Consider the following 14159-nt stretch of genomic DNA (forward strand, 5'->3'; position numbering starts at 1 on the left):
GGAGCATGAAAGGAGGAAGTGTCTTTTTTGCCGGAGAAATGTTTACTTTGTAATTAGCAAAGGACAAGAAAGCCCTTTTGGAAACTATACTTGGGGGTCCAGAATTTAAATTTATGCTGATGCTCCCTGAGGCTCTCTCTAGGGAACCCTCCTCATTGGCAGGGATCTCAGCTGGCTGGAACAGGCTGCACACGAAGCCAAGGTCTCAGGGTCATTTCTCCGAAGAGCCCGTTAACGCAGCTCTGTTCCACAACTACAAGCTGTACCTTTAACCCTACTCAGTCATCTCACAAGCACACATTAGCACATCGACATGGTGGTCACAGAGAAAAAGATTTGCCTGCAGACCAAATAGAAAAGCAGGCAGAGATCGTTCGTTCTTGCCAGCATAAACAAATGTTTTTATAAATGCAAACGAATGAAACTGCAGCTACTGACAGAACAAATCCCGATGAAAACTGTCCACACAAGTGGATGCTACATGCGAGCTGAGCATTGATGGTCTTTGCTCTGTGGCCCAATATAAACCATGATGGGCTCCCCCAGTGGTTCAGTGGTAAAGAACCCCCTACCTTCCTGTGGAGGAAACGTTAAGAGACATGGGTTCGATCCCTGGGTGGGAAGATCCCCTGGAGGAGGAAATGGCAACCTACTCCAGTATTCTTGCCTGGAGAATCCCATGGGCAGAGGAGCCTGGCGGGCTACAGTCCATGGGGTCGCAAAGAGTAGGACACGACTGAAGTGATTTAGCACACACACATAAACACACTTAATAGAATAAGAGATTCACGATAGCCGAGACTTCTGTCTTTCCTATCCACTGCTATTGGGTTGGCCAAAACGTTCATTCGGGTTTTTCTTAAGAGTGTGTGGAAAAACCTGAATGAACTTTTTGGCCAACCCCAAAAGTGCTGAAAGTGCCAAGCATAAGCTGGTGCTTTAATAGATATGTGTTGAGTGTATGAGGGTTTCTTGACTGGCCTTTTAAAAAATTGTTATTAATATTCCTACTCTTCCCTTTACAAACTAGAAAGTATAATAGAAATAATCTACACACTATCTCCTGTATCAACTGTTGAGTGTGTTTTTACAAAGGAAGAGACATTACCTTAGACAGGAAGACAATGCTGAATAAAAGAGCAGTCACACTCATCTAACTACAAACAAGAGAACGACCTCTGTGGTAGATGGAAAAAAACGGTTACAGTTCTCTACTCATCCCTGTATATACATACCAAATCGCAAAGTAACTCTGGGGACTTCTCCCTGTAAGAGGGGATATCTATTTCTTTAACTCTTGAATCAGGACCCGCCTTGTAACTTGCATAGACTAACAAAACATGGTGGAAATAAAATTGTGCCAGTTCTCAGCACATACTCAACAGGACTGCTTCTCTTCCTCTTAGAACATTATAGAATTCCTGGCCACCTTGAGGATGATAGAAATAGCAGTTTCCTCTGTGCTCAACCAGTCTACCACATTAGGGAACCAGCCAGAATTGCACAGTGGATCCCAGCCCACACTGCCCATCCACATTTATTGTTTTAAGCCTGTATGTTTGGGGGTTATTTCTTATGGAGCAAAAATGAACTGAAACAGTTTCATCCCAACACACAAGACGTAAACAATGGCACGATCACTGCCTGGTTAGAGGCTGAAGAAGGCTTTGTATACTACAGCTACTACTCGAGTCAACATCCTGACCAATGTGCACTATGTCACACATACCAATGGGTTGAAAGCATTAGATATTTATAAAAATCACAAAAAAAGAAATCTCAGAAAATATAGGCATTTGCAAAAATAATTTATTATAAAGAGTTAGTATCAAAACGATTTTAGAATAGAGATGCTGCAGTGTATGTTCCAACACACTGGTGAAGCCTAAAAATGATTCTTCTACCAGCAGAGACTGCACAGATAATAGTAATACTTAAGTATTTCACACTGTGAATCATGTCCATTGTGAATTTTGACCACTATGAATAGCCCTCAAATCTCAGAGAACCTACAAAAATGGAATGGTACAAACTTGGTATTAATTTTAATGAGATAACAACTTGGCTAAATTATAAAAAATAGTATAGTACCTGGGATTGCAAAACATGAAATGAAAGGCATCTTACCTTCTGCAGAACTTTTGCATTAACAGAAGTTTAAGAATATACAATGCAATTGTATTCAACTTTTTCATTAACAGAGATTAAGAATATACAATGCAATTGTGTTCAAAGCAAGAAACCTAATACCTGTCATTTCACTTTTTTTCAAAATCTGTCTAGGTGCTGGATGTGACCCTTCAGTTCCATTATTACAGAGGGGAGTAAACTGTACATATATAAACGAGCTTAGCATTGTCTTCACCCCACAAACCTGGGCAACAGATAATGCCTGCAAAGATCCTGCCATTGTAATGTCAACGTCAGAGGAATCAATGAGAGAAACTGGGGCCTATCACAGAGGCAAACTCTTTTAACCATATGGATAATACATTTGGACACATGGCTGTGGAATTGGCAAGTTGATTTGATGCTTCAAAGATTAGGCTGGAATTGGCAGGAAAGAAACAAAGTGGAGTAACCGTTGCGTAACATAGTGAAGGAAAAAATACATAATAAATAAATCAGTGCATAGGCCATGTGTGAACGTGACTGAGATGGACTGGAAGATGAGCCACGTTTTTATGGGGTCTTTAGGAATCAGTAACAGTGGCATACTTGTATTAATATTAAAAGCCCCAAATTTGTATTTGGTGATAGCATATACAAACTGTAATCTTTTGGTCAGTAACAATGGTACTCTAAGTCTAGTTTGAGTATTTATAGAATTTAGAGATAAAATTTTGAAGTATTAGGTTAAACTCTAGTGAAAGTGAAAGTCGCACAGTCATGTCTGACTCTTTGCAATCCCATGGACTGCAGCCTGTCTGGTTCCTCTGTCCATGGAATTCTCCAGGCAAGAGTACTGGAGTGGGTTGCCATTTCCTTCTGCAGGGGATTTTCCCCACTGGGAATTGAACCCAGGTCTCCTGCATTGCAGGCAGATTCTTTACCAACTGGGACACTAGGGAAGCCCATGAAATTGTTAATATTTGACTATTGACAAGCAAAGTAAGAGCTAGTCCCTGGTGGCTTAGACGGTAAAGAATGCAGGAGACCCGGGTTTGATCCCTGGGTCTGGAAGATCCCCTGGAAAAGGGAATGGCAACCCACTCCAGTATTCTTGCCTGGAGAAGCCCATGGACAGAGAAGCCTGGTAGGCTATAGTCCATGGGGTTGCAAAGAGTCAGACATGACTAACACACACACATTTATGTGCAAGAAAATGGCAGTTTCATGTAGTTTAACCGAATAGACAGGAAAGCATTACAAAACAAAGATGACTATAGTCACATAATTAGTCTTGGTGAAGAGACAGCTATGGGGCTTTATTGGTGGTCCAGTGGTTGGGAATCCTTCTGCCAGTGCAGAGGACACGAGTTTGATCCTTGGGTTGGGAGGATCCCACATACCGTGGGGCACCTGAGCTCGTGCACCACAGTGACTGAGCTGGAGCTCTAGAGCCCACGTGCTACAACCACTGAAGCCTGTGCTCCTAGAGCCTGTTCTCCGCAAGAAGGGAAGCCATCATAACAGGAAGCCAGTGCACTGCGACTAGATGGCAGCCCCCACTCGCCACAACTAGAGAAAGCCGTGTATAGCAACAAAGACCCAGTGCAGCCAAAAAAATGAGCTAAACATTTACTAAACAAATGACAGCCCTCTCCACTGGGGACATTAGATGAAAAGCTGGGTTTAGCCTTTAAGAGAAAGGCCACACATTTATATGAAGGACCATATCTCAGAGTGAAAGGCATTATATATTTGCAATAGATTACTTTTCTTAGAGGCTTTAAACATAGCTAAATATTTTTGTATGGTACTGGAATATTTTAAATTCAAAGTGAAAGTCGCTCAGTTGTGTTAGACTCTGGACTTGTAGCCCACCAGGCTCCTCTGTCCATGGAATTCTCCAGGCAAGAATACTGGAGTGGGTTGCCATTCCCTTTTCCAGAGGCTCTTCGAAATCCAGGGATTGAACCTGGCTCTTCTGCATTGCAGGCAGATTCTTTATTGTCTGAGCCACCAGGGAAATTGGGTGGCAAAAACTTCCCCTCTGTTCCACCAAATTGTTCTTGTCACCAAAGGTTTGCACCATGCACAGGTTTCCATTGGTGGCAATGAAACCTTGCCTTGGTTGAATGAAACCTTACATTGGTTCTTCACAGAATCTCAACAAAAAACCATTTAGGTAAGGGGCTGACTAGACCCTAAAGAAGGATCACAAAGAGAAACTGTTGAGTTTACACCAGGGTTTCTCCTCTTTGGCATAGTTCAGTTCAGTTCAGTTCAGTTGCTTAGTCGTGTCCAACTTGTGACCTCATGAACCGCAGCACACCAGGCCTCCCTGCCCATCATCAACTCCCGGAGTCCACCCAAACCCATGTCCATTGAGTCGGTGATGCCATCCAACCATCTTATCCTCTGTCATCCCCTTCTCCTCCTGCCCTTAATCTTTCCCAGCATCAGGCTCTTTTCACATGAGTCAGCTCTTTGCATCAGGTGGCCAAAGTATTAGAGTTTCAGCTTCAACATCAGTCCTTCCAATGAACACCCAGGACTGATCTCCTTTAGGATGGACTAAACTGGCAGATAATTTTTGATGTGGGGGGCTGTCTTGTGCATTGTAAACTATTTAGCAGCCTTGCCCCACTAGATGCCTCTAACTGTGACAAGAAGATGTATACGCTGGGGAGCAGACTCACGACTGGCTGTAAACCAGTCTTTAATGCCATCCTTATCTCAGCTCTCTATTTTGTGGAATTTTCTCTGACATGTCAAAGGGCCAGTGTACTGACTGTGTGCAGGGAAAGAGCAGAGAGCACCCCCCCTCCAATGCTTAAACAGGATGAGTGTCTGCAGGCCAGCTGGTCTTCCTCCATGAGGTGAAGGTGGTGAGAGGACATCACCGAAATTCTCCAAGCCAGTTGGCATCCTACAATTTTGAGCTAATGAAGCCTTCTATTTGGATTTTGAAAACGGTTCCAAAAATTTTGGCTAAATGTCTTGTTTTGAATCTGAATGAATTTTTAATATGAATCCTTCCTGTAGAAAACTCAACTCTTCATCACTGGGGTGGTTGTTACAAATATTTTAAGAAGTAAACCAGAGGACAGGGGCACAAACCTGGGAACAAAGTAGATTCACTTTTTATTTCCTTCCTTTTTAAAAAACTAAATTTGCTGTAATTTTAAATATAGTGCTCATGATAAATATAATGCATGTGTATAATACTGGTATTTAAAAACATGATTAATAACAATTTGTAAGTTAACTTACAACACTTTTCTTCTATGTAAAACCTAGTAGAATTTTACAACTGGACTTAATTTTGGAAAGGCACATAAGGTGACCTACAGTACGTTCAAATAATGCAATAATTCCCATGCTTGTTTCTTCCCTGGAAATGTCTGGATATTTTCATTTGTTTATATTTTAATGGATTCCTTTTTTCCTCCTCTGCCAAGAAGGATGCTATTTCTTTCTTTACACCAAGAAAGTAGACCCTGTCCCCATTTTTTCCATGACTCTGTTCTCTCTCCTTTCTATCCCAAGATCGTGTACTACATGTAATTAATTAGGATCTTGTTCATGCAATTCACCAAAGGACAAAATTTCTTTCATTCTTTGTAAATTTGTTCAAAACCCAGTATCTATCGGAAATTCTCTTCAGTTAATTAAAGGAATCTACATATGAATGGTTTTGTGAGGACTTCCCTGGTGGCTCAGACAGTAAAGCGTCTGTCTACGATGCGGGAGACCCAGGTTCGATCCCTGGGTTGGGAAGATCCCTTGGAGAAGGAAATGGCAATCCACTCCAGTACTATTGCCTGGAAAATCCCATGGACAGAGGAGCCTGGTAGGCTACAATCCATGGGGTCGCAAAGAGTCGAACACGACTGAGTGACTTTGTTCACGTTCACATATGAATGGGAAACATTTTGGTGATCTTCCCTTCTTTGCATCTACCTTCCACTCCAAACAAAAAAATCACTCTTTTGCATCAAATGCAAAGATATATATACTTCCCTGCTCTGTTTCACTTCCCCTTATCTAAGATGGTTAACCCAATATATCAAAAGAGTTAAAAAGTATAATTTGGAAACCATTAAAAGTGCATTTTCTCCTTGCTTATTTCTATTTCAAATACATTGTTTTAAGGCATATGTGATACTAGTATATGTTATGTTAGCCCTCATAATCTCTTAAAATACATGTTACTTACCTGTGACATTTCAGATATATATAATTCAATTGAGATATACTCAACTAGAAACTACTGCAATAGTAATAACTTCTTATAAAAGTTTATAATTGATGGAGAAGTTAAGAGTGATTAAAATGCTGCATGTCAGGTAAAAGGGAATAATCCTAAATGTGCAAGCAAGTAGTGTATCAGAGAAAAGTTTAGATTTGGGGCTACAGAAAACACATTCATCGTCTTGGATTAATTTATGATAATTATTCTAAGCATGAGAAGAATATCAGTAAGAAAAATGTGTAAATGTGTAAGATTTTGCAACCAACTTTTCATATATATATATGTGAAAATTTCATGTGTATAAATATCCATTTTACAACAAGAGTAATCCACTCTGTTACTAAAATCTAGTTCTTATTATTCAGCTTCTTCTTTGTGTACATTTTGAAAAGTCATTTCTGGATCTTATCATTCTTCCCTGGAGACCTTGCCTTTGGCAATTACAACACAGCAGAAAAAATCCTGAACACATGCTCCATACCTTTTCCAAATAAGAATTATCTACCTCTGTCTATTGTTAACCTCTTAGGCAGGGATGATAGATATAAATTTAAATTCAAGATTTTCAGGCTAAATTTTGTTTTATAAAGCCTTATCTTTTAGCTTACTCATATGGAAATGCTCAGCCATGAACCTAGAAGATGTTATTTTGTAAATCGACAAGGATTTAGGTGCAGCTCAAGTAACAGCTCTTCTAGTGGTAGGATAAATCGTATCTTCATCACTTTATTGTGTTTATATTTATCATTTTATTGTATAGCTCTGAGATATACAATATAAATGAGAAGGCTCTGGGTAGTAGTATGATTTTGATGTGATTTTTGCTAGAGTGGCAAGTTCAGAAGTCATAATTACTTTTCTATTTGGTTTCTTCATATTCAAATAGATATTTATTTGACATTTGAGTTATTATTAGGAGAAGTTAAGAAAATCAATAGATTAGAGAAGTTAAGGAAAGAAGAGAAAAGTGGTTTCCTTCCTATCTTAACTTTCTAGATAGGCTACTTGAGAAAATACTTTTGACAGACGTATAAACACATGTATACCTGTGGTGGATTCATTTTGATATTTGGCAAAACTAATACAATTATGTAAAGTTTAAAAATAAAATAAAATTAAAAAAAAAAGAGTGAAAATTAAATAAAAATGGAACTGAATCTTGAATTTAATTATACATGTAATCCACACTTCCTACTCGGTAGTTTATTGATTATCAAATTTGGAAAAGAATAAAGCACCTAAAATTTTCTAGTTGTATAAAGTTCTCATTGTAAACATAAAATGTCATTGTATCCTACTTAGAAGGGAAAAAAAGACCAGAAAGAAACTTTAAGTCAAGCTTATGTTACAGGTTATTATTTTAAACTTCTTATGGCATTTATTTTACTTGCTGCTAGTCTAAAACCTAACATTTTTCAATGTTTAAGTCAGTGCTAGCAAAATATATTAGAAGACTACTTTCTCAAATAAAAGAAATAAAATGTAATTAGTATCATAATTTATCTACTGGATGAGATTTTCTTCACTTATATTTTAAAAGCAAAGTACACTAAATACTGATTAGTAATGTAGAATCTTTGTGGAAAAAATAATATGAACAAAGACCACCTGTGAATCATTAAATTTCAAGAAAATTTAGTAAACATAAGTAAATGTAAGGCTATGGGAGCTTACCAGCAAGTAAGAGTGATGAAATATTTGATTTCCAAATCCAACTTTTAAAATCTAAGATGTTTTAAATTAATTGGTAACAAATGTCAGAAAGACCTTTTTCACTAGCCAACTTTCATTCCTTAAACCTAATTTTTAATCAAAACCTCCTATAAATTTACAAAAGTTTGAAATTTCCTTTAAAATAATCCACATACTCAAGAAGTTTGTCACATTAACTACTTGATTACTAATGGCAACGGCAGGCTGTACCCATCCTGATGATGATCAACTTGGTCTTTTGGTACAGTGAAGACAGTGCAAAGGATGGGTGACCCAAGTTCTTTCTTGTATGAGCAAAGTTAAAGTTTCACAGCACTCTCTTCTGTGTTTCCACTGAGTGTTTTCACACACCAAGTCTCCCTTCATATGTGATACTATGATTATCTGCTTAAACTTATCTCAACCCTCCACTGGACTCTGAGTGTAACTTCAGAATAGAGATGGTACCCTATTTAGTTGAGAATCCCAAGTGCTTAGCTCTATGTGTGGTTATAAAGTAAAAATTCAATAAAATGATGAATGAATGAAATAAGCAAAGGAAGTTCAACTATAGAGTCAGCCAAGCTATAGCTTGGCTGCATTAATTTTTTCAATTAATTAATTGAAAGGATCATTTATAGACTCAGATTACTACTAATAGGTACATAGCATATTTGTAGGCAGTGGTACTGGGGATAAGCAAGAAAGATGGAAAAATTATATTTTAAAAGTCAACAGCTGCAAATCTTCTAGATAGATGTTTAATCACCAGAAAGCATCATATTAAATGATACATGAGTTTTCTTTAGCCCTAACAAGACTTCAGAACAAGCCCTTACACAGAGTTATTTAATATTGATTTGGTAGGTTCTATAATCTGATATATAAAGTTAGTGTAATATGAAAAAATCTGGGGATAAATTGTCATTAATGCTTGTATTATGCTAATAAAATATACAACTTTTAAAACATGTTTTGCTATAAAAGCTTAACACCTAATTGCACTACTTTGATTTGTAGGAAATGAAAAAAGGAGTACGTTGGTGGCTGGTATTCACCATTCTCATATGTGTACCAAATGCTGTTAGACTTTGCATTTCTGAGGCTTCCCATGAGTTTGCCAGGTACTAGGAAGATGCGTGATAGGAAAGATAATGGCCCCAAAGGAAGATATAGACATAGATGCATTATAATGCAGCTCCTTCTCCAGGATTCATTTAGCACACTTATGTGAAAAGTTCTGATACCAAGCTCCATTTTTAAGAATCACCATCTCAAGATTCTGTACTTTACAGCCAACATATTCTTTGGTACACATTTTAGACTTTTTTAGACATGAGTGATCATACTAAATGTTTCCTAAGAAATAGTGAAATTTGCATCAAATCATGTGGATCCAACTGAGCACATATTGTTGGTATGACTGTACCTCGTTCTCCCTTTGGACATTTCTTCCTTTGCACTGTACACTTCCTTGCCTCACTGGTGGGGGGACACAGGTTACCCTTTGCTGATGGATGCTGTATTATTTCTCGGACCCGTGTTTCAGTTCCTCTTTTGAAGCCGCATGTTTTTCCTTTCTTTGTGCATGGACTCCAAGGGCTCCATTCACTGGCCTCACAGTGCACTGAAACAGACCACCAGAAACAGCCTCAGTTCACTCACACACAGTTTCACAATTGTTAAATAAACAAAAAGACTTGCTTCCATCAGTACTTGCCCAAATTCTGAGCAGAAATCCTGCAGGACGAAACTGGGCAAGATGACTTAAGAAATAGGGAAAGGCAGGAATAGAATGTTTTCCCCTTTTTAATCCTTATATTATCAGGTAAACTCACTCTTGCATTGGGCTTACTTTTCACTGTAGATTTTAACTCAGGCATTAATGTAATTACTCATGAGTAACCAATGCTTTATAATTTCTAGAGCACTGCTACAATTTATGTATTTGTTTATGGCTATGCTGGGAAGAATTGATGCTTTTGAACTGTGGTGTTGGAGAAGACTCTTGAAATTCCCTTGGACTGCAAGGAGATTCAACCAGTCCATTCTGAAGGAGATCAGCCCTGGGATTTCTTTGGAAGGAATGATGCTAAAGCTGAAACTCCAGTACTTTGGCTACCTCATGTGAAGAGTTGACTCATGGGAAAAGACTCTGATGCTGGGAGGGATTGGGGGCAGGAGGAGAAGGGGACGACAGAGGATGAGATGGCTGGATGGCATCACTGACAAGAAGGATGTGAGTCTGGGTGAACTCCGGGAGTTGGTGATGGACAGGGAGGCCTGGCGTGCTGCGATTCATGGGGTCGCAAAGAGTCGGACACAACTGAGCGACTGAACTGAACTGAACTGATGCTGGGTCTTCGTTGATGCTTGGGGGCTTTCTCTTTTGTCTCGGCAAGCTGGAGCTACTGTAGTTGTGGAGCATGGGCTCTAAGGGCACACAGGCTTCAGTAGTTGTGGCATGAGGACTCAGTAATTGCAGCTCCCGGCTCTAGGATACAGGCTCAATAGTTGTGACACATGGGTTTAGTTGTTCCATGGTACGTGGGATCTTCCTGGATCAGGGATCAAACCTGCATCTCCTGCATTGGCAGGAAGATTCTTTACCACTGAGCAACCAGGGAAGCCCTGCTACAACTATTGATTGATCCTGACCAGATGATTACTGCAGCCAAGAAATTAAAAGATGCTTGCTCCTTGAAAGAAAAGCCATGATCAACCTAGAAAGCATATTAAAAAGCAGGGACATTACTTTGCCAACAAAGGTCTGTCTAGTCAAAGCTATGGTTTTTTTTAGTAGTCATGTATGGATGTGAGAGTTGGACTATAAAGAAAGCTGAGCACCAAAGAATTGATGTTTTTGAACTGTGGTGTTGGAGAAAACTCTTGAGAGTCCCTTGGACTGCAAGGAGATCAAACCAGTCAATCCTAAAGGAAATCAACCCTGAATATTCATTGGAAGGACTGATGCTGAAGCTGAAACTCCAATACTTTGGCCACCTGATGAGAAGAACTGACCTCTTGGAAAAGACCCTGATGCTGGGAAAGATTGAAGGCAGGAGGAGAAGGGGATGACAGAGGATTAGATGGTTGGATGGCATCACCGACTCGATGAACATGAGTTAGAGCAAGCTCCAGGAGTTGGTGATGGACAGGGAAGCCTGGCGTGCTGCAGTCCATAGGGTTGCAGAGTCAGACACGACTGAGCAACTGAACTGAACTGACTGACCATAGCTTGCTAGGTTAGTCATTCTCAAGAATTGATTCTCAAAGTTCATTGTGCAACAGGATCACCTTCAGTGAGGGCTTGCTAAAACAAACAATGTTGGACCTGTCCCAACCCTGAGTTTCTGATTCAGTTGTCTTGTGTGGGGCCTGAGAATTTGCATTTTTATGATACAGGTGATACAGATTTGCAGGTACTGAGAACACACTTTGAGAACTTCTGTACGAGACAATGGTTAAGCAAAAGATGAATCCAGGTCTTTGGCCTACAACTCACTGCCTTTGCTACAGTGCTACAATACTGAAATATTGCCAATTATTAATTAGTATAGATCAGGCATAGCAGTGTCTATTTTAAGTGAATTCCAGGTCAATTTCAGCTGATAAACTGCTTCTAGAATTCACTTGACTGGCTTGTTTCTCGGATGAATTGATATCCTTTTTCTAAAGCTTCTTTGGTAGAATTTTTTCCCTTTTTCTGTATGTTTCAATCTTTTCAGTCTTGGCTTTCCAAGGTCTTTCCTATAACAGATTTTTGCACTTATAAAAATATGTACCTGCAAGGTGATATTCTTATATTTATGTTCATAAAACTTCCTGACTTACAACAACTGAAATGACTTGCAACAGTAACCCTTTCAGATGATAGAAGACTCTCTTTCTACAAAAACAAGTTCCCAGTAACCTTTTTTGCTAGCTTCTGATGTAAAGAATCCTTATTTCAGAGCAGAATACTATTTTTCGTACAATCTCAAGAAAGATAACTTAAATGTTTTAGAAATTTAAAACCATTCATAATACATTTTTTTTCACATGCTTTTTTCAGTTACTTTCAGATATCTGAGTGCAACACAGAGTTGAGTGGAAATGGATGTGAGTTTAAGTTTCTATGAACTTAAATGAACTTTATTGAGCCACTTTCAAAACAGTCTTCATGCTCAGCTATACTGTTATAATATTGGCTAAAGAATAGAGCAACCAAATCACCTAATGATGTCATAATCTCTTGCCAGTTAAGGTCATATCTCTGATCCCAATATTAGTCATTAAAACATAGGGGAGCTTTAGTACGCACCAATAAAAATACCTTCAAGAAAGTAAATGGAAAAAATAAATCCAGTTTGTGAGCTGTAACTTTGTCCAGTATTCATTTAATGCCAGAACTATGAGTACTAAATTAGAAAAAAAATTATATGATGTGGAAATGACCCAAACTTTAGTGCTTTTTTATAAGAGCAAAGATGCTCTAGGAAAAAGCATATCTAGACTTCAGAGAAACAGATTTTAAAAATTACAACATAGTTAGCTTCAGTCAGATGATGAATGGTTCTAAAAATGAAATGTTACTGACAGCCTTATATTATTCCATTGAAGAAGGAGGAGGAAAAATATTCAAAACTAATGAGTTCAGACAATAAAGGGCTCTAATACAATAAGATAGTTAAAAAATATTGAGAGAATAAGAAATGAGCCTTTAATGTTTGTGTGCAAAAAGATTTTTGGAAAAAATGGCAACTTTGTTGAACATGTAAAGACAACAAAAAGGGTGATTTAAGTAATATTCAGATCATTAAATGAACAGTGTAGGTCTGGGGCACTATTTGGTTAAGAGGTAATTAAGGAAAAAAGCAGGACTGCTCAACTCTGCCTTTCTTCTATATTCTGCATTAAGAATAATCTTAACATTGGAAACGTTTAACTGTTCACTAATGAAACAAGTGTCTCAAAAATGTAATGAGCTCCTTGTCCCCGGAAGTGGTCATGGTGTGGTTGATCATCAGCCTGGAATGCTGTAAAAGGGATTCTTGAAATGGAGAAAAGTTCAACTGAATGTTTCACTAGTAGTGGTCTTACAACATTATTCACTTCTCATTCTTGTTGTCTGACTGCATAGCTCCAGAAGGAATGTAGCAAGGCCATTTACTTCACTACTCACTGTTTGAAGCTAGGTACTTTCCTTCTGTGACTACTTGAACACCAGCTCTCTAAGAAGAGCAATGACAATGGCAGAATGACAGTGCAGAAAAGAGGCAAATATTTGGAGCACAAAGTGTAAGTAATAGGTCTACTAAAAGATTGGGTACATTTGACATTTTTGCTTAATTCGACCTGCAAACCATGAGAAGTGGATATGTTATGACGTAAGTCTTTCACACTAGCTCTGTATGAGGGTAGTGTTTTCTCAGTTTATGACAGGCTCTCTCAATTGAAAATCTGGGTAAGATACAAGTCATACGGTCTAGATTTTAGCAAAGGGAGAGACATAGCCTTCAACCTCTGTCCTAGAGAGCTAGAGTCGAGGTACTAATTATAGCACTGACAGTAACTCACATTGTGTCCTTGGGATCACTGTTTCAGCTCACTGGATTCTAGTTTTCAGATTTGTTAAAGGAACAGCTTTAACAGTTCTTTGTGATCATCAAGCAGGTTATCATTTTTCATGAAATTCTGAGGTAAACTCACGGGCATGGCCAACACACTGCTTGTAGGCCAGATACCACGCAATGGGAGGCATCCCTTAGGGAGCAAGCAACAAAAGCCAGCTGAGAACTAAAGCAGTTGATTTGCCTATTCCTATGTCAGAGGTCAATTCCAGCAGTCCCCAACCTTTTTGGCACCAGGGATCTATTGCACGAAAGACAATTTTCCCATGGACCAGGGGTTAGGGGATGGTTTTGGGATGATTCAAGTGCATTACATTTTTTTTTTTTTTTGCACTTTATTCCTATTCCTATTACATCAGCGCCACCTCAGATCATCAGGCATTAGATCCCAGAAATTGGGGACCCCTGATTTACACCCATCTAGTCAAGGAGCCAGATTCACTAAATGGCTTTTAGATTGCTAACCCCTATTCTAAAATATATACATTTCTTAA

The 14159-nt window shown here is 38.7% G+C and overlaps 1 protein-coding gene across 1 annotated transcript in view; it reads right to left on the bottom strand.

The window, feature by feature from the left end:
* Window positions 1-14159, bottom strand: part of RSPO3 (R-spondin 3) — a 94128-nt gene that overhangs the window by 39914 nt on the left and 40055 nt on the right. Inside the window, exon 4 of the mRNA NM_001076034.1 lies at window positions 9483-9680. Within this exon, the coding sequence (NP_001069502.1) occupies window positions 9483-9680 (198 nt within the window). The remainder of the gene's footprint in view (window positions 1-9482; window positions 9681-14159) is intronic.

The sequence above is a fragment of the Bos taurus genome, chromosome 9, assembly GCF_002263795.3.
Source record: "Bos taurus isolate L1 Dominette 01449 registration number 42190680 breed Hereford chromosome 9, ARS-UCD2.0, whole genome shotgun sequence".
Classification (NCBI taxonomy): domain Eukaryota; kingdom Metazoa; phylum Chordata; class Mammalia; order Artiodactyla; family Bovidae; genus Bos; species Bos taurus.